Source organism: Melospiza melodia, chromosome 4 (genome assembly GCF_035770615.1).
Source record: "Melospiza melodia melodia isolate bMelMel2 chromosome 4, bMelMel2.pri, whole genome shotgun sequence".
NCBI classification, from domain to species: Eukaryota; Metazoa; Chordata; class Aves; order Passeriformes; family Passerellidae; genus Melospiza; species Melospiza melodia.
In genome coordinates, this window is record NC_086197.1 from 79,775,213 (window position 1) to 79,795,452 (window position 20,240).

The 20,240-nt window shown below is 38.1% G+C and overlaps 1 protein-coding gene across 4 annotated transcripts in view; it reads left to right on the plus strand.

Moving 5' to 3' along the window:
• ST7 (suppression of tumorigenicity 7) overlaps positions 1 to 20,240 on the plus strand; it is a 136,199-nt gene that overhangs the window by 90,173 nt on the left and 25,786 nt on the right. For all 4 annotated transcript variants that reach the window (XM_063155318.1, XM_063155320.1, XM_063155319.1 and 1 more), the window contains exons 5-9: positions 33 to 148; positions 1,294 to 1,369; positions 3,112 to 3,266; positions 6,240 to 6,337; positions 18,622 to 18,736. In XM_063155318.1, coding sequence (XP_063011388.1) covers positions 33 to 148; positions 1,294 to 1,369; positions 3,112 to 3,266; positions 6,240 to 6,337; positions 18,622 to 18,736 — 560 coding nt within the window. The remainder of the gene's footprint in view (positions 1 to 32; positions 149 to 1,293; positions 1,370 to 3,111; positions 3,267 to 6,239; positions 6,338 to 18,621; positions 18,737 to 20,240) is intronic.

Here is a 20,240-nt window from a genome sequence, read left to right on the forward strand (position 1 = left end):
ACCAGAATGTCTCCTTGTTGGCATGTTTGCAGGTACACATGGGTAACAGGAAGAGAACCTTTGACTTACTACGATATGAATCTTTCAGCACAGGACCATCAGACATTCTTTACCTGTGACACAGATCATTTACGGCCTGCAGATGCTAGTAAGAGACCTTGGGAACAATTGGATTAATCATAGATTCATGGCTGATTTAAACTGATGCAAGAAAAATGCAGTGAGACATCAGCTCTTTCATGTAGATAAGAAAAGGCAAAATTTTGATAACGAATTTATAGAATTCTAGGTCTGAACAAGTATCTATATATGTAAACGATCTAATTTGTGTTGCTGTGTTGTTCTGCTGTGTTGCTGGAGTCATTCAAGGTACCATTTAAAAGTGTAAAGGCTTGTTCCTTTCGTCCTCTTTCTTGCAGTGGCTTCAAACATACATAGCTTAATTTGCCTCCAGCTGCAGTGCAGTAGGTTGAGTTACATTATCCAGGTTTCATTTGGTCTATGCTGACAGAAGAGAGAGAGCTGATGTAAAATTTGAGACCTGTGTTTGATTCCCTGATGTAGTTAGGTCTGTAAAAATTTGGGAACAGCACATTTACAACTGAATTTGTATAAGCAGCTTTAGTTGTGTTAAGCCTGTACTGTAAAGTCCATGTGCAGACTTTCATTCTACTGAAAATATACAACAATGATTTCAGTCATTAGAATTTGCCTCTGAAGAGATAAATATTTGTCTCGTAGGAAAGGAGAGATACTAACAGTTGGGTGCTCCATTCTGAAGGCATAGTTACATAGGAGAGCATATTGTGGTTTTTTGGCACATGATAAATATGAATCCTATTTTCTGAACTTGGTGGTGTAATTATGAGGTGGTAATATTAGCCTGGAAGTTGTTTCCATTTAGCATTCACATAAATCAACAGCTCAATAAGGAGCTAGAATAAGAACCCCAACTATCCCTTTATTGTTTTGTTCCCTGTGGAATCTACTAACTACATCAAGAGGAGGTAGCTGCTTGTCACCTCTGTACTTGGCAATGCAGACAGCCTGATCTCTCAGCCAGACTTTCTCCTAGAAAAAAATTTAATCAAATGAAAGAAGAAAAAACACTGAGTATTTGGGACAAAAGCTCTTGTTTGTTATGTGTCTTTTTGAACGATCACTGAGCTATATGAAATGCTCTGTAGTGAGTTAGGCTGAGATCAATAAATTATTTTGTTACAGTGCAGTGGATTCTCCTTGTTAATCCTTTAATAACTGATATTTCTTTCTCTTCCTTTGTTTATTGAATAGTAATGCAAAAAGCCTGGAGAGAGAGAAACCCTCAAGCCCGAATTTCTGCAGCACATGAAGCTTTGGAATTGAATGAGTGAGTGACAACAACATTAACATTTATTCCTGTCTTTTAAAAAACCATTTGTTGATATATTAAGGCTGGGGGTTTGCTGTAGTAATTTTTAACCACGATTACAGGCCTGTCAAAGGAAGCACAGCTGCATGTTGTGCTAGCTACCCAGAAGATCCTTAGGGTAGTGATGACAGTGGGAGTCTTCCCATTGATGTCAGCAGGCTTTGGAATAGCATAGAAAAATGCTAATTAATTTACCTCCTGATGAGCATATGAAATATGCATTTAAAGGATGGAGAGTTCCCTTCTGGATTTCTCAGTCATCAAGAACAGAAGCAAGAAAGAAGAAACTCATAAACACATTCTCAAAATACTCATTTCATAATATGAGAGAACATGATGTAATTTGCTGTGACTTTTGGTCCTTGAGTCTGTTATTTATTTTTTTCAATGAGAAGTGTAGCATTTTGAGATCCCACAATAAACAGTGCTGTGATCATTTACTGGTATGGCAAACTGTATAAATGTTGCTAACATGCCTTAGGTTGCTGAAGTTAGATTGCTAGCTTCTAGCATTCCATAAACTGGTGCTGTACAGATAATCCTTCATGTGTTTCATCAGGAGAAAAGAAGGAATTTTTTCTTCTTGTATAGTGATTTAACATGCAGCATAAAAGGGAAAAGCAAGCTATAAGCCTGTCCTACTCACATTTCACAGAACTACAGAATGGTTGAGGTTAGCAGAGATTTTTGGAGGTCAGCATGCAACCTCTCCCTTCAAACAGGGCCACCTACAATGCCTGGCACAGAAACATGTCCAGCAGGCTTTTGAATGTGTCCAAGGAGAGAGACTTGACAACTTCCTTGGACAGCCTGTACCAGTCCTCAGTCACCTTTACAGTAAAAAAAGTGTTTCTGAGATTCAGGGAGAACCTCCTGTGTGGTTTTTTGTGCCCATTGTCTCTGGTCATTTCACTGGGAACCACTAAAAGGAACCTGGCACTTTCCTCTTTGCCCCCTCACTGCAGGAATTTGCAAACTTTGACAAATTCCCCCCAAAGCCTTTTCTTCTCCAGACTGAAGAGTCCTAGGTCTCTCACACATTTCTCATATGTGAGATGCCCCAGTCCCTAATCACCTTCATTGGACTCTCTGCATGTCCATGTCCCCCTTGTGCTGGCGAGCCCAGAGGTGGACACAGCACACCCACATGTGACCTCATCAGGACTGACTAGAGGGTAAGGATCACCTCTCTCAACCTGCTGGAAACACTTCTGGTGCAGCTCTGCTGCAAGGGCACAGTGCTGTTTTGGTTTTTGCTTGGTCTGGGTTGGGTTTTCTTTGTTGTTGTTGTTTTATCTTTACAACTACATTTATAATCTGTTCTTTTTATATGGCAAGTGTTACAGTTCTGTTGATTCTTTTCATATCTTTATGGTAAGGGATGTGGTTTATATTAAAACAATAGTGCATAAAACTAGTCTTGATTTCTAGGAGTTTTAGGGACGTAGGATTAGTGAGACAACTGCTTTACTTTCTGGGACAGTTGTCAGTAGGTGTACTCAAGGGCTGAATGATACAGGTCCTAAAACTGAGAGTCATGGTGTTGTTGACAGAATATTTGTTCATTGGAATAGTTCATCAGAAAGGTACATGGACAGCATTGCCTTGCCTGTGTATTTAGTACATCCTTTCCAGTCTGCATGTCTTCAGTTTTTACATCGGGTACCTTTCTCATGGTTTTTCCTCTGATATTTTTGCAGGTGTGCTACTGCTTATATTCTCTTAGCTGAAGAGGAAGCAACAACAATTGTAGAAGCAGAGAAGCTGTTCAAGCAGGCTCTGAAAGCTGGAGAGGGCTGTTACAGGCGCAGCCAGCAGCTACAGCACCATGGTGCCCAATATGAAGCCCAACACAGTAAGTTTTTTAGGAGGGAGAGAACTTCCAAAGAGTTCTTTGGATTTGGGGTTTTGGGTTTTTTTGTTTTCCCCCTAAGAACTATGCAGTCAGTGTTTGACATTGGCTGGAATGTGGTCCTAGAGCCAGACTATTCTGTTTTAGTGTTTTTGCTTGATTCTTTTGCTGAGATGTCAACGCTCAGATTACAGATGTGCCTTTATTTTGTCATGGCAGAAGATGCATAAGCATGTACTTAACAGAAAAGAAAAGGTATCAGAGCCAAAGAGAAATGACATTCAGAAAAAGCTGAACACCCTTTAAGGAAGTTGCCTTTTTGCAAACTGGGCTTATGTTGTGAAAAGGCATGGTGGAAACGGGAGTGAAGTGATGCTTTGCCTGCTTTTTTCCATCACCTCTGGGGTAAATGCTTACACTGTGTTGTTCTGTGTAAAAGTTAATGAGACCCATTAGCCAGTGGGACATTGGAAGTTAGTTGCATTTATTAAGAAAGGTTGCAGAAACATAAAATTTAAAAAACTGAGTAATAAAGTGCTTTAATTGGAAGTCTAGATTTTTATTACTTTTCTAAAAAGTTTGAATAAGCAGGTTTATCTGCTGTGCTATTTACTAGATACTCCTTAAATCTAAGAAAATACATTCACTGACAGTAAATGACCAAAAAGATAATAAAGCAAGAAGTCAAGGTTATTTCTAGGCTACAGTGGATACCTTAGGCAAAGATAACACAAATTAATTACATAAATACAAGCACTAGCATACTTTTGGGCATCCTCAGGTTTCTCAGGACCTGATTCACAGCCTCTGGCCAGCCTCCATAATTTGAAGATTACTGATAAAAACTGTACATAGTAAAATTGTCTGTGATCCCTGGTTTCAAATGTGTATGCAAGTCTATACTTGAAAACCCAAGTTTCCCTACGGCTTGGGGATAGTATTTAAAACATTTGTGGTTTGTAAAATCTTATTTAGGATGATGTGTTCATTTTTGGTGAAAGTAAAAATAGAAAGCAGATGAGCCCTTGAAGCAATTTTTGGGCTCTAGCAGGCTTATGGTTGTCTGTGAAACCTTAATTTGCATACTCAATCCATCTTGAGTGCAACAATTCTATGAAAAGTACACAAGAAGTGGTTAGTAAGCACTGTCATGATGTTTTTGTCCAAGGTAGCCTGGGAAGGTTTGTGCAGGCAGATACAAGTATGGTATTTCTGTAACCTGTGTGTGCTAGGTAGCTTCTGTCATCATCAGATTTGACACCCTTCAGTACTGCAGCAGAGGAAGTAACCATTGAATCACAAAGCTAAGTGCACTGTCACAGAGCAGGGAGGCTGAAAAGTGACTGCCAGCTCTGACTGTGTCTTCAGGAGGGGCCTGATCATCCCACTGTTCTGTAGCACTTGGTCTCCCTTTGAAAATGTGTGGGTGTGTGCACCCACAGAAATTAGGGAATTGCAGCCTCAGATGTTGCCTTGGACACAGGGGCTTCACGTAAAATTCTTTTGATTGTATGCTAGACTTCTGCATGTTTACAGAGGTGGAGAGGAGGGACTGTGGGGGAGGAACATGTGCTGCAATTCCATGGTTCTGAGAAGTCCTGCATTCCATTTCTGGTCTTCAGAGTTAATTCTGGGATGAAAAGTAGGCATTTCATCTTTTAAAGGTGAAATACACTGTAATCTCTTGAACCACAACATGTTTTATGTTTCTGTTTCTTCACGTGTTCCACTTCCTTCATAAAATATTTTGTTAAACCATAAAGAGTAAATAATGACTTTGAGTACCCAACTTGCCCTCTTTCAGAAGGTGATAGCCTTTTAAAAGCAAGAGCAGTTTTATTTTTAAGGTTGCTCATGTTAGGCATCCCAAGTCATTAGTAACCTCAGAGAATTTTGGCCTGAAAAAATATCTTGATTTCATAGTAAGTGGATGCCTTTTAACCATTCCTGCTCAAAATCCTGAAAAGAAACTTAACCTGAAATGTATACCTCATAGCACATTACATAAACATGTTGAAACAGATGTAACTAATAAATTGTGTATTAAATATATAGGAATCGATAGAGGGATAAGAAATTAGATAATACAGAATACAGCTAAAGAAATTCTTCTCTCCTTATTTATTTTTTCCTCTAAAGTGAATCCTTTTGACCTGCTGCCTAATCTATTGAAAATTTTAATCACACCTTTAAAACAATTTGTGGGTACTTGGAATGTTTTCAGTACACATGTTGTTCTTATTATGAAAGGCTTGAAAATGTTAGGAATAGGCTAAAATCTTAACAGAGCACATGCTATACACAAAGATAATTTGTAGCAGGTGTATTACATTTTCATGATTCAGTAATTTTATAGATTATTATCTGTCCATTCATTTCCTGTTGGTCCAGAAGCATTTTAAGAGTTCACATTCTAAGTGAATGAGAAGTGAAAGGAGTGAGAATTCTCCAGGAGAATAATTATAACTGCTGTTCAGTTTCTGTCATCTTTGCTGTTAGGGAATCTTCCAGCACACAGGATTGTCATATCTGAAATATGTTAATTTGCCATCCCTAATTAGTGGTGTGAGGAATTTGAAGATGGTAATTGGGTAATGAATAAAGGCTGTAAAAAAAAGTTCAGAGTATATTTTTCTTCTAATCATTAAGAGAAAGTTTTTTAAGAGGATGAGGATTTGCTTTAAAATTTCTTTTTGACAAGCATGTATATAACTGTACCTTCAGATCTGCTTATATTTCATAGTGCAAGGCCAATCCAATAAGTACATGTACCACTGTATATCTTGATTATTTCCACTGATTTCAGTTCTATTATGACACATCTAAATCTTCAGATTTTGGTAACGTTTTATTAAAATTCTTTGAAAGCATTGATGGTAGTAAGAAAAAATTGAAAAAAACCTGTTTCCTTTTGTGTTGCAATACTCAATGAACCTTTGTTCTATTTTAATGCTGTTTCTTTTTCCTCTTTTACAGGAAGAGACACCAATGTGTTAGTATATATTAAAAGAAGGCTGGCAATGTGTGCAAGGAAGCTGGGAAGGACCAGGGAAGCAGTGAAAATGATGAGAGATGTGAGTTTGGATTTCTTTCACATGTGATATTTACAGTTATAGTATAGAAATTATACATTTTCTTGCAAGTTAGCAGCCACTCCTGCTTCAGTCAGCACTGCTGGTATTTCATTTGTATGTGTAATGTACAAAGTTAAGTGATCATTTATTTATAGGGTTATGAAAGCAAGATCAGATACCAGATGGGTGGTTACTCATGCAGCCTGAACTTCCCATCCTGGTACATGTGCAATGAAGTGCAGTCTTTAATTATTTGATCATGAAGTTAGTAATATTTTTTTGTCTGAGCCATGTGGTGAATGCTACTAACTTCATAAGCAGGTCTTAAGTATTCTGTTTTCTCCTTCAAAGCTGCAGTTTGGCTCTGTGCATTGTTTGTGTCACACTGTTCAGCTCTAGGGTGTTAATTATTCATGTAAAACCTATCACTGAAAAGTCAAACCCCAAGTTATGAATCTGTAATTAACTGAACCCCCTCTGAGATGGAGCCTGACTGTATTGTGTCTTTGTAGGCAGGGGAGCACCAGTGGTAGTTATAAGCTAAAAAGCCACACACTTGAAACACTGAACATAGCTATTTTGGAGATGGCAGAAGGGGCAGCTGTTCACATTAGGCAGTGTATGTGTTTCAAATATGTAAAATGCTCCAGTTTTTCAATGTAGCAGTGAATGCCCAGAATTTCTTTCAGTGATATTCCCAGGATGCAGATTAGGAACACAGTTCTTTGAGGAGGTGACTTATATCACCTGAGGTGGCAAGTCTGTGGCAGAAGTAGGAATGGAACCTCTGGGCAAATGATGGTAAAACTCCCAGTTTCCTCTGTTTCTTATGCTTCATATTCCAGCTTCCACAAAAAAAATGGAAGAGATGAATCCAGCAAGATGCATAGTTCTGCAAACTGAGATGCAGGTGTTAAATTTTAAATGCACAAAATTAAATCCCAGACTGGAATGAAGCACCTGTAAAATGTGCTTTAGGCAGCTCAGATGAATAGTCCAGGAAGCTGCTTAGTGAAAAGGGAAATTCTTGTTACATGTCAGTGGGAATTTTAATGTAAAAAGGAAAGTGACTTTCTCTGGAGCTGAGGCACTTGCATCAGGGGCAGTAGGGCAAGTGTGTTTGCCAGCTTGGAATCCAGGACTTGACATCTCTTGAAACTGGAGCACTCATAAGCATTTTTTGAAAACACTGAGCAGAGTTCACAATAATAATGGAGGTTCTCATCCTAAGTATCTACAGATGCCAAGTGGTGAGTAACTTTGTTTTCTGACTCTTGCTGGAGCTCTTCAGGCACACAACTCTCAGTCTCCAGAACCACTAGAATCCCAGACAGAGTTGTTGAAAAAGAGCTTGTCAGAAAAAACAGCCATTGTACAGCTAGGAGTGTGAGAAAGAGTGATGAGGAAGAAAGACCTGTTTTAGCAGTCTTCTGGTCAGTTGGGAGAACGTTGATTTCAAAAACATTGTTTTCAGTCCAGCCAGCTCCACTGATTCTTCATGAATTTTGTTACACAAGCACTGTGGGACAAATACTGAGATGTTTTTGGGACAGACATTGGAATTCTAAGTTCTGGCATTAAAACACAAGAAAGATAAAATTTTGAATTTCCCCTTCAAATATCACACATCATAATTATGGCAAATTCTGGAGCTTACTATGGGCTGCTAAATGTGTTTTGAGATTTGTAGATAGGGCTATGGGGAACAGATACTCTGTGAAGCATTCTTCTGCTGATGTCAATATGTATGGATAGTTGTGTATGCAGAGCACTTGATCTGGGGACTTGGGTGGTCTGTCTAGTCCTAGATTTCTTATGCAAAGTGAGAAACAGAGCTTTGATTAGTGAAGGACTTATTTTTTCACTAGAGATAAAACTGAAATTTATAAGCAAAATAGAAAATTATTGCAGTTAAGTACAACGTGGATTTCCAGAGGCAGCAATAACAGGGAGACAGAGTCATCAGCTATTAGACACTTAAAAACAAAAAACACTCTTCAACAGGAATGTTTTGTTAAAATGAAAGGACTGGATGCAAGATAGAGGAGGTATAAAGATGGAATTTCATCTTAGGGAGTTTCAACTCAGATCAATGCATTCTGTGTTTTTCCACATAGAGACATTGAGCCAAATTCTCAGAACTGAATTAGATGCCTTTACAGCTCTTCTTTTTAAGCAAGCAGAGCTGAGAATTAGCAAGTCTCTAGATGAAATATTAAAGCAGCAGTAACTCTAGGTCACAGCTCCAGTACGCTGGCAGCAAAATCAGGGTCAAGTCAGCTTTGCAGATGCTTCTCCCAGACTGGCTTGGAGCTACTTACTTCTGATGAATGCATATCCTCCATTTCTTCATAGAAGACATAAATAGTACACTTATGGGGAGGTTTGAAGAACATGAATCTGTCATTGAAGGTTTCTTTGTGATTGATGAGGAAGGAGATGAATTTATTAATCCTAAAAAGAATACGAAGAATATGTTGGCTGGGGACTGCTGAATCTAACATCAGGGAACAGAGGGTGGAGGCCCTGTTTGTGTTTGAAAGATTGAAAACAGGTTTCTCAAGACATGGAACATGATGGAAATGAAGTGTTAAGAGGTTCATGACACCATCTGGGAAATATGATTGGGATGTAGTGAGTCTTTGCCACTTCGAAAAAATAAAATATTTGAGAGTGTTTAATTTATTGCATATATGAGGCCATCTTGAGGACATTACTGATGGATTAGATGGTCTTGCTTGAATTTGCTTGAATTTTTTGTAGGAAAAGACTGAGATCCTATTTAAAGCACCTTAATGGAAGGAAAATGAGCTGTTGGTGACTTAAATAAGAGTTTTATTTTATGGTTATATACACTGTTGATAGGAAAATCATATTTCTTAATATTATATTGAAGGCTTTTAAAAGCAGGGGCTTTTAAAAAAACTGTTTAAAATCAAGGGTGCTTTAATTTTAAAGCACTGGGTAGGAATTTCTGTTGATTCTATGATTGATTTTGAGACAGTATTTTTTTGCTGGCTTTGCTGCTTGGATGTAATTCATTCAGTTGAATTAATGAGAATTACAAACCTGTAGTTTCCATGGAAGCATGTAATGGAATCATACATAGGTGTTGCTTTTGCTTGTATTTCTGATGATAATTATTTACTATATTTTGCTATAGAAACCAGCAGCTGTCACTATTTGTATATATTGAGTTAACTTGTGATCTCATTTTGATTAGTGTATTGTTGGAATAACTCCAATGTAGTCAACAGAATTATTCCAGTTTTATTATTGTTTATACAGAGCATGATATGGTCTGTGAGGGAACTAGATTGCTTTTACTATCCCCGAGGAGAAAGTCTACAGTGCTCGTTGTTTTATTTGTTGTGCTGATTATGTTGGGAGGATTTTAAGTAGTTTGCTCTAAATGATGTTGGAGGATTTAGTATGTGCAGAGGGGAAAGGCCATAATGGTGACTGTGAGTAATCTTTAGTATCCCTTGTGTTGAATCTTCCAAGCCAGTAGTGGTGATGAGCAAGGGTAGCTTTTTGTGCCACCTGCTTTCCATCTTCTCTTTTCAGAATCCCTCAGCATTACAGTGGAAGAAAACAGGAATGTGCTACGTTTGCATCTTGTGTTTTTCATTGATGGAAAACAGAGGATGGGGAGGGTATGCAAAGGCACTTCCCTCTCTGCTTTGTGGGTGACTGAATCAGTGACTGCACCACTGAATTCAGGAGCAGGCCAACACAGTCATTTTTCTTAACTGGGTCACTGGAGTATCCAGATGAAAATGTACCATGCAGAAAAATGAATTGTCAAACTAATTGGAGCTTCTTGGGATTGTTCTGGAGGACATTTGGTGAAACAAACTTTAATTGAAGGGAGATGTATGTTTATGAAAGAGAAGAGTGGCAGGCAAAAGGTATGCTAGTGGACAAAGCAAGTGGAAGTTGTTAATTGCTTCCTCCTTCAGAGAGAAGATGAAAGAAACTCATTCTAGAGTGTATTTATCTCCTGCCCCATGGGCATGCATTCCCTCAAAGATTGCTTTGTGTTCTTATTAAGTACATATTTCTGAGACAGTGGAATTGCAGCTTGCTCGATGCTCAGCAACTTTGTTCAGAATTGGGTGAGTTTTAGGGAGAGAAGAGGGTCTCCAGGTCTTCCTTGAGTCTGGAGAAGGAAAGAATGACAAACACTTTTTCAGGGTCAGAAAAGTGTATTTTATTTGTAGTATCAGTCATATCTGCTGAGAAATTACTCTTTAAACCACTATAAAGGACCTAGATGTCTGCTTCTACATATTTAGCTCTGAGAACCTTGCTGAGGATATTTCAGTTGAATGTGTTTTTGTGTTCATCTTGGTGCTCACCTGTAGTCACTATTTTATGCCACAGAGGACACCTAAGCAGCTTGTATTGTCAAGAGTGCTGCATGCTTATTCATTGGCTGCATGAGAAGTTCTGTAAATAGTTGGGCTGCCCTAAGCATCTGAAATAGTTTTAAGAGGTTATGTCACTTGAAGGGTTTGAAAGGGTACTCAACCACACTAAATCAATTTTAATGATATGGGTAGGCTGGGTTTTTATCTTCTTCTGATCAGTTGTATTAATGATTTTTGCTGGTATGATAGTTCTGCAAATCCAGCACACTTTCTTGGCAACTTCTTTACTGAGCTTTGAATAAGGATTTCTATTCAAGATTCTGTCAAATTTTGTATTCTTGTGTACACTGCTGATTACTTTTTGAGTAAGATATATATGTAACCAGAACAGTGTTCTGCACCTCGAATTACCAAGTTGTGTGAAACAAAGGGAGTACTTATTCCTAATAAAGATGTTGTGATCCCTAGCAACTTAACAACACAATTTCTGTGTGACAGCTACTGTCTGTCTCTCCCAATGCTTCTGTGCTTGAGGCAAGGATTAGTGAGTCAGACTCTTGGGCTTGTGTTACACAGGTCAGGTTAGGCAGGCTGGGCTGCTGTGAGTGGGATTCTAGTTTTATTCACATCTGTAGCAGTTGTTTCAAGCACCATTTATTAAAATTTGAAGGGAAGGTACTTGGTTCAATGAGACCAGTGTTATCTCATAGATTTTATTGTTCTTTACTATACTATACTTTTACGTATATTTTACTACTCCTGTGAATGGTGACATTTGCCAGTCTCCACCACAGACTGATATCTTCAGTTAATTCTTTTTCTGATCCACAAGCACTGCAGTAATGGCAAGTGATAAATGCTGATTTTAACATTTTCATAGGTCTCTATATTCAAGTACAATTTGTTTGTTCACAGATTCACATGGTATGGTAAGTGGGTACAGTAAGTTGGAATATCCCTCATTTCAGTGGGCTCTTAAAATGGAGACTTCTGTGATTCCCCTAATGATATTTATCCCTTCCTTTATCTTCACATGACTCAGACCCCTCACTTTTAGTCATGATCGTGATTCTGCTCAGAACTCTCAAAAGCTAAAAACTTGGTTACTACTACCTAAACTGGCAGTAATGTTTTTCATATAAATTACAGGTTTCTAGCATTGTCATTCTATTAAGATAGAATACAGTCACATAGTCTTGGTGAGAGCCCTGATAACTGGACTCCTTTTTGTTCATCTTGCATCAGTCAATATTCAGAGACTTGTATAGTACTTTAATTATGGTCTTCCATCTCTTTGGATCATCCTAGCTCATTTTTGAGCTCCTAGATAATTTCCTCACTTTATTTCACTTAAAAATCCACTGCTGAAAATATGTCAGTTTCTGAAAAAAAGTACTTTGTGATGTTCTTTCCAGGATTAATTCTGTCTACTGCTTTTGCCACCTCTTAGTAGCCCCTTTTACTTTGAGCAGGAATTAGATGTATTTAATATGAGTTTTCATGAGCAGGTTGTTTCTAAAAGAAGGTATCCCTGCCCTCAGCAGCGGGGTTGGAACTAGATGATCTGTAAGGTGCTTTCTAAGCCAAAACATTCTGTGAATCTGGGATGCAAATAAAGGGGTTTTTTTTCAGCAGGACTCTGAGTAATGACTTCATTTTCATTCTTTATAAAATTACTAATATTTGATGTGACAAACATTATAATTTAGAACTGTTACATGTTTTATATAACATGATTGTTTAGTAGTAAGTGCAAAATCTGGATCAACTTGTGTTCTTCTGGGTTCATGCCATATCTGTCTTTAAATTTCCCTTTATTCCTGAAATATATTCATTTTTACAGCATAATCTAAATAACAGCATTTTCATAATTGTATTTCTTAAAGAACTTGTCATACTCTAAACACTTTAATCCTCCAATTAAGAGAGAACAAAAAGGCTTCATGCTCTAACATATTTCCTTACTGTTTGCATATTTAGTAAGATAATTTTTCACTTAATTTACTCATTGTTAATCCTACATTGAAGAGAAGTCATATTGTCTTTTAATATTATGCAGCACTAGGTCTAAATTCAAGTCTAAAATGGAATGTTGGCAAATTATAAACTCATGCCATCCCAGAGTTAGTGTGAACTGGATCTGGGTCTCTTTTCTTACACTCTCAGGTTGTCAAATTTCCTGAATTCCAAGTATGAGGAAAATACAAGGATCCTACTGCTAATCATTTCCAAGCTTCAAAACAACAGGATCTGACTGATTTGGTTTCTTAGCTGCTGTCCTCTCTGAGCTGTAAAAGGGCTTCTTCCAAAGAAACCTGTGATCATTTACCAAAAGGAATGCAGTACTTAAAGGAGTTAATGAATTGACAGATTCCTGGTTTTGCTATAATTAAGCAGAACTTTGATTCAGATAGGTCCAGTGTATTTTAGATATTTTAGGTATTTTTCCAACTCCAAGAGCCATGATGTGTTTTTATGACATGAATCCCACTCACAAAGGGACAGTTTGGTGGAATGAGTTGCACTTTTAGGACCAGGAGTTAGACTAATTTTTAAGCATCTGAGGCTTTTTGTGTGCTAACTTTAGTCTGCTCACAGTGTTTCTGCCCTTCTGTCCTTGCCCGTTGAGCTGGCCAGGAGAACAGCTGAGGAATTAGTGCATCTAATTAGGCATCAGAAGGTCAACATGGAGTGACATGTTGCCAATGCCTCAAGCCCAGGGCGAGCTTCAGTCAGAGCTTTGACATCTGAAAGGTCATCTGCAGACAGGGAAGCTCACAGAAGTGGAAACTTGTGGTTTTCTACTCAGCAATGGCTTGGACTTTTACCTTTGCCACCTTGTTCACTTAGCAGATTACGGGTCGTATACCAGACAGCAGTTTATGCAAAGCACCTGTGAAGATGCAGTGCTGTCCATACTGTGTGCTTGGCCCTTCACTTTTGCTGGACAGCTGCACCTGAAAGATGGCAGCCTCAGCCATGCTTTCTTTAGGAGACAGTTTTCCATTTCAGATACCCGTTGCAGAAATATATGCACTAGTAATTAAGGTTGTAACAGTTTCACTGTTTGCATTGAATTCCCCTTGTTTTCTTATTGTCTCTTTATTTTGGGATAAATTCACACTGCATTTTTTGAATGCATTCAGTTGAATATATTGATCTGACTAATGGTACTGTTTGTTTGTGGAGAAGATGAGAGTACAAGCAGCAATGAATGATTGCATGCCCTACCCATAAATTTTGTGACCATGCATATAGTCATGCAAATGGAGAATAAATGAATAATGTTATATGCAACATGTGTCAACAGCAGGTTGTATATAACATTATTCATTTGTCTACCTTTGCATTCCCTTGAGTCCTGGGGTCTAGTTGTAGGTATAAGCTGGAGGTTATAGTGGGTTTGTACACAAATAATGTTTCTTGGTTAATTGATTAATGATATTAGTGTTGTCACTGGGAGAATAATTGATGCAGACATTAAAGCTACATTCCTTGAAAATGTTTTAAAAATTATATCTAAATGAAAATGCCAGTAGCTGAAATACTCTCAGTTAGGGAATCTTCTTCAATAAATGTCCTTTGGGAGATGAAACTTGTTCCTCATCCAACAAATCAGATGTGGATTTCTTTGTACCATAAGGTATTTTTTCCAGTCATTGTTTTTTCATATCTATCACAAAATCATTGAACCTGCACCCTGTAATGTGAATTGAAGTGAATCTGGGAATAGGGTGCTTCTGGGACTAGTGTTCAGATATGTTCAGATTGTGTCAGACTTAATTTCAGAATTTTTCTGCAAACTTATGTTCCCACAATATTATTTATCTAAAAAAATCAAAGCTGAATTACCTGCAAAACTACCTTTTCTATATATTTGCAGTATACATAATGACTCATTCAGAGAAAAGCAGTTCCACTTTCTACACCTGTACCTATTTTCCCCCAGACACACAGAGGAATTGGAAAGGAATAAGTACAAACCCAGCTCCAGGTCTGACTTGGATCTCCAGAAAGTATTTTGACCAGTAGAAGTTCAAAGTAAAATCCTTGTGAACATAGGTTTGGCATTAAATGTTCAACAACTGTTTGAATATCCTCATGTTGTAAAGAGGGAATACATTTATAGCCATGTGGTGTCTTGTTTTCACATGGTGTGAAAATTAGTTTAGCTCAGTGGAACACTTCTCTTTAATGCCAGCCAAGAAACCAACCAACTTGAATTTTACAATGACATTTTTAGTCCTAAGTAGTGTATATGTGAAATGCTATAGTGGCTCTGTGGCTCAGGAAATCTTGAGTGCTGAATTTTGGTGGCTGTCTCTTGAGGTCTGAAGGTGTGGAGAAAGATGATAGCCGAGCCTTCATCTTGTCTTGAAGTGCAGTGCTTGCCACTCAAAATTATTTCTCAGGCTAAAGTAAAGTAAAAATAATTTAAATTTATAATCTAAATTATTTGGCAAATACTGGTCTGTAACTTTGCAGAAAATAAATCTTTGGGTGCAAAGGGATGTCTATGCCTCTTAAACTGGAGGCCAGTTAGAGCTCCATGTATGGGTCTGGGGAACTCAAGGATGTGTTTTTCATCTTGTGTTTGGGAATAGTTAAGGTATAATATTTGGGAATAATAATCGGGAATAATGAGCCCATCTTTACATGTCTGTGTGGAGCATGAGCCAGCTCCCCCTCCATCTGCTGGGGAGGGGAGCAAGGTCAGTCTGCTCCCACTGCTCCTCAGCATGACCCAGTGTGTGGCCTTCCCTGACCAGCCACCAGACCTGTGTGGCAGTTTTGTCTTTCCCAGTGTTTGCTTTCACTATGAGACCTGAAAGATGACCTGTCATAATATTCTTCCATCCAAGTGGCTTTACTTTCTGGCAGGTTTCTCAGTAAACAAATTTTTACTGTGACTGGAAATTATTTGCAGTGAGAACTAGAAACTCTACATCCAGATATGACAGAAAAATGAGTTAATGTCTTCTTTTTCTTTTTTTTAATAGCAAACATGCTGTCATTTATTCACAGTCAGTGTTCACATAGCTGAGTGGTCACTTAGAAGTGTTTTATTTTTGAGGCTACAGTATTAACTGAGTTCAATATAACTGGTTTGGTCTTCTTAACACTCGACCTTTCCCAGATGAAACCTTTATTAACACTTCAGTTTGGAGGCCTGGCAGTCCAGACAGTGACCTTTATTCCTCTGCTGTCTGAGACAGGCTTTATCACTCTGACAGAACCTAATTAAAATAGCAAAAAAAAATAATCAGTGAGTGATGTCAGTGAGAGGCAGAGAACCAGAGTAAGAGCTTTTACTGGCCAGAGTACATCTGTAACTAGCAGCTCTTCCTTCCCTTCTCTTCACTGATGGAGGGAATATTATTTTGCCAGCCGTTATTCATTCTCAATGACCAGGGATAATCTTTCTTAATCCCTTAGAGAGGTTTCTTTGCAAGATGTTCATTTTGAACTTTAAATCACATTTATGTAGAGCCAGATTCTGTCATGCTCTTTCCTGCCAAATAGTAGCTTCCTCTCTTAAAAATCCAATAGTGAGTAAGGACAAGAATGAAGAGAAGGAGACTTAATGATGGATCTTTAGCTAATGAATCCAATTTTATGAATTTTCATCTGCACTTACTTGTCTTCACAAACAATGACTTAAAATTTTTATTTTATTCTCAAACCCTTTCACTTAACCTGACAAGGTCTGTGGTCTTTTTTTTTTTTTTAATGGAGGAGAAAAGCTTTGCAGTTTTGTTTGTGCTCTTTTTCACAGGTTCAGCTCCTACCAATGAAACCAGGAGTTTATGGCCATCCCCATGCCATTAACATGAAAAATTCAGTGGCCTCTTTCAGCTGCTCTCTCAGTGATCCTGATTCTCACCAGAAATTTATATAATCAGTTAAATAAAACACTGCCATTCTTGCCTGTCATCTTCTAATAATCCTCAGCAAAGTCAGTGCTATTCCAGACAGACAAATTTAGAGTCTTGAAGGTCAGAATAATTCTTCCATTAGCTTATACCAGACCATTTCACAAGAAGGAAATTCTCTGTGCTTTGCTTCTGTTTACCTGTTAAGGCCTCTTTTCTTAACAGAGTGAAGAAGCTCCAGTGCGTTACCTTTTTCTCATTTTTTGAAGTTCTTGGTGACTATCTATCCTTCATTTCAATCCTTTTTACTTTTCTCTTATCTGTTTGTGCAATTAAGATTTGCTGGTTCTCATCAGTTTTGCTGTTTACATCTTGAGAGGTAGGTTTGTTAACTGTCAGAGTTTTCATATCTGGCTTGTTATTTTCAAATAGAGTAAGGCTGACCTTGATTCATATTCTTTACTTGGCATGTTATAGTATTTCTGTTCTCATAAACCCTATCAGAGAGATTGTAAATTTTAGTATTTCCCTGCAAGTTCCTGAGAAGCAGTGGTAATATCAGCTACCCCAGTTCTTCACTCTCAGGGACCCTTTGTGCTGAATCTACATCACAAAAGCAGTTAAACAACCATAAAGGGCACACAAGGAAGCAAGGATCTTTTAACACTTCAGTTCTTTAGAGAATCACTCTGACAATAAAAAGTATTGTTTAATCAATTCTGCAGTAAAAAACATGGATGGTTCTTATAGATGTGACTTAAAAAAGAGATGCAATTATCAGCTTCAGCCATTTGAATCTATGCAGATACTGAAACTGAGGGTATCTAAAAACATATTCCTGGTATCTCTCGATGGCTTAGTTCATAAAGTAGAGACACTTACATGTGAAAAGATTAGATTATTTTAACTCTATATTTCATTCAGTTTGTCAGACAAGATGTATCCCTTAGTTATGGTGTTTGATTTGCATGAGCTTTACCTTTCCTATTGTTGCTGTCCTTCTCTTCTCTTCTCTTCTCTTCTCTTCTCTTCTCTTCTCTTCTCTTCTCTTCTCTTCTCTTCTCTTCTCTTCTCTTCTCTTCTCTTCTCTTCTCTTCTCTTCTCTTCTCTTCTCTTCTCTTCTCTTCTCTTCTCTTCTCTTCTCTTCTCTTCTCTTCTCTTCTCTTCTCTTCTCTTCTCTTCTCTTCTCTTCTCTTCTCTTCTCTTCTCTTCTCTTCTCTTCTCTTCTCTTCTCTTCTCTTCTCTTCTCTGTCCTCTCCTCTCCTCTCCTCTCCTCTCCTCTCCTCTCCTCTCCTCTCCTCTCCTCTCCTCTCCTCTCCTCTCCTCTCCTCTCCTCTCCTCTCCTCTCCTCTCCTCTCCTCTCCTCTCCTCTCCTCTCCTCTCCTCTCCTCTCCTCTCCTCTCCTCTCCTCTCCTCTCCTCTCCTCTCCTCTCCTCTCCTCTCCTCTCCTCTCCTCTCCTCTCCTCTCCTCTCCTCTCCTCTCCTCTCCTCTCCTCTCCTCTTTTTTTCATGTTGGCCACAATTGCAATTGTGTTCTTAAGTATTAACAATTACAAATCCTGGTATCACATACTTGATAATATGGTTGCATATATGTAAGCTTATCTATGTAAGCATATATGTAACATCTTTAATTTGATGTTGTTGTGGTTTTTCAATGTACTTTATGTTTTTACCTGAGAGGTGCTGGATTGCATACAACTGAGACACTGGTGGTACACTAGTGAGGATTCTTCCCCAGTACAATAACTCTTTTTCACTTTGAAGAAGCCTGTTCATTGAAGGAGAGTTATGTGTTCAGATAGCTGGGTTGTTGGATTTGACTAATTACATCCTATACAAGCATGTCTTGAGAAGAACCTGACTTTGTATCCATTATGAGCTCAGAAATGTCTGAGGTAATCCTGAGCTTTGGGAAAAAACTAAGAGCAAGAGGAACTGAGGAGTTTTAACTTGGTGTTTTCTATTTCAATGCATTTTGAACAAGAAACCTTCTCCATTTTAATAATCTAACCTTTTCATATGTTATTGATTGCAGTTGATGAAGGAGTTTCCCCTGCTCAGCATGTTCAACATCCACGAAAACCTGCTAGAGGCTTTGCTGGAACTGCAAGCATATGCAGATGTCCAGGCAGTCTTAGCAAAGTATGATGGTAAGTTCAAATATTTATTTGTATTTTCTCTAGGTGATTCACACAGAATAAATATATTTAAGTCAAACTCCTAATATTTAGGAAACACTGTAATTAAATTGATAGCCATAAGCTTCATACATGCCCTTACACAATCCTTTATCCAAGATAAAATACTGTGCATTTTTTCTGCCAGCCCATGCTGAAATCATTGTACAGGGTGATGTGCTTTCTTTGTTTTCTTTTGATGTTTAAAGAAATGACTGTTTAGGTTCTGCTGAATTTTTATTGCATGCTATTCAAACCTTTTCTGAAGAAAATATTATCCCCCATGGACTTACCTGTGATTGTTGACTTAGTAGCATGGAAGAGAACATTGGTTTAACTTCATAGCACCCTACTGAGTAGCAGACTTCATTTCTTATAGGGGAACTTTGGGAAGCTCAGAAGACTAGGTGAAAATTTTGTATTATTTTGTTTTGTTTTTCAGTAAACATTGGTTTATGCAGCACTGCAACTCTTTTCATGTTCAAAACACAGCTGCTGGAGGTCTAGGTCTTCAAACTTGAAGGCTATTTAAGAAAAACACAAATAAGCAGCTGGTTACAAGTAACATAAGTGATAATCACTTCTAGCAGTCCAGTCTGGAATGTTTTCAACTCTTTTTGGAGTCAAATCATTCTAAGCAGAGATCAAAATGTCACCCAGGCCCTTGAATACTGCCATTCAGTAGCAGTAATGACTCTGGAAGAGATCTTGGTTGTACTTAGTCTGATTGAAGACATTGGCAGTTAAAGTGGTAACATCAGAGCCTTTCTAGTAGCTCCTTGTATTTCAGTAATTCCTGTGACCCTGGGAGAGATGTCGATGTTCTTTTTTTTGCCATGTTAAAAAGCAAAAAAACCAGAAATGCTGGTTTTTATTCCCCAGGCATCACAGTATGTTGGCACCTTCTAGTCTTCAATGTAGTTATGAGGTAATAGTTCTGGGAAATAGCAGAACTGTGACAGAGCAGGGTATTTCGCCTGTATTCTCAAATCTCAAGACTAAACTCCAGTGCCAGCTCTACTTTGGCATACTGAAAGCACTGATCCATGATCTTAAACAATACCATGGTAGCACTTTATGTCATGGAAGTTGATAAAAATTGCAAGCGTGTTTCATTTTCTCAAAAGCATGTGATAGAGTCAGAACAAATGAGACTTTTAAAAATAAAGCTCTTACTTTGGCTGTTTGAGCATAGGCAGTTTCAGCTCACACTTTGGTATGGTGTGTGTATGCACTGGGTTTGCAAAAGGACTCAGCAAACACAGGCTTAACCAGTATAACCCTCACAGTTCATGAGTCTCAGAAGGCCTGTCTCAGGGAGTCTCAGCTCATTTTAGAACTCATCAGCTTCATGTGTTGTAAGATTTATTGGAATATAAAACACTGAACTCATTTATACTTTCCTATCTGCAGTTTCTGTTGGTCCCACTCCACTGCTTTTTTTTGACTAAGACCAAACCTGATTTATTGTATTTTG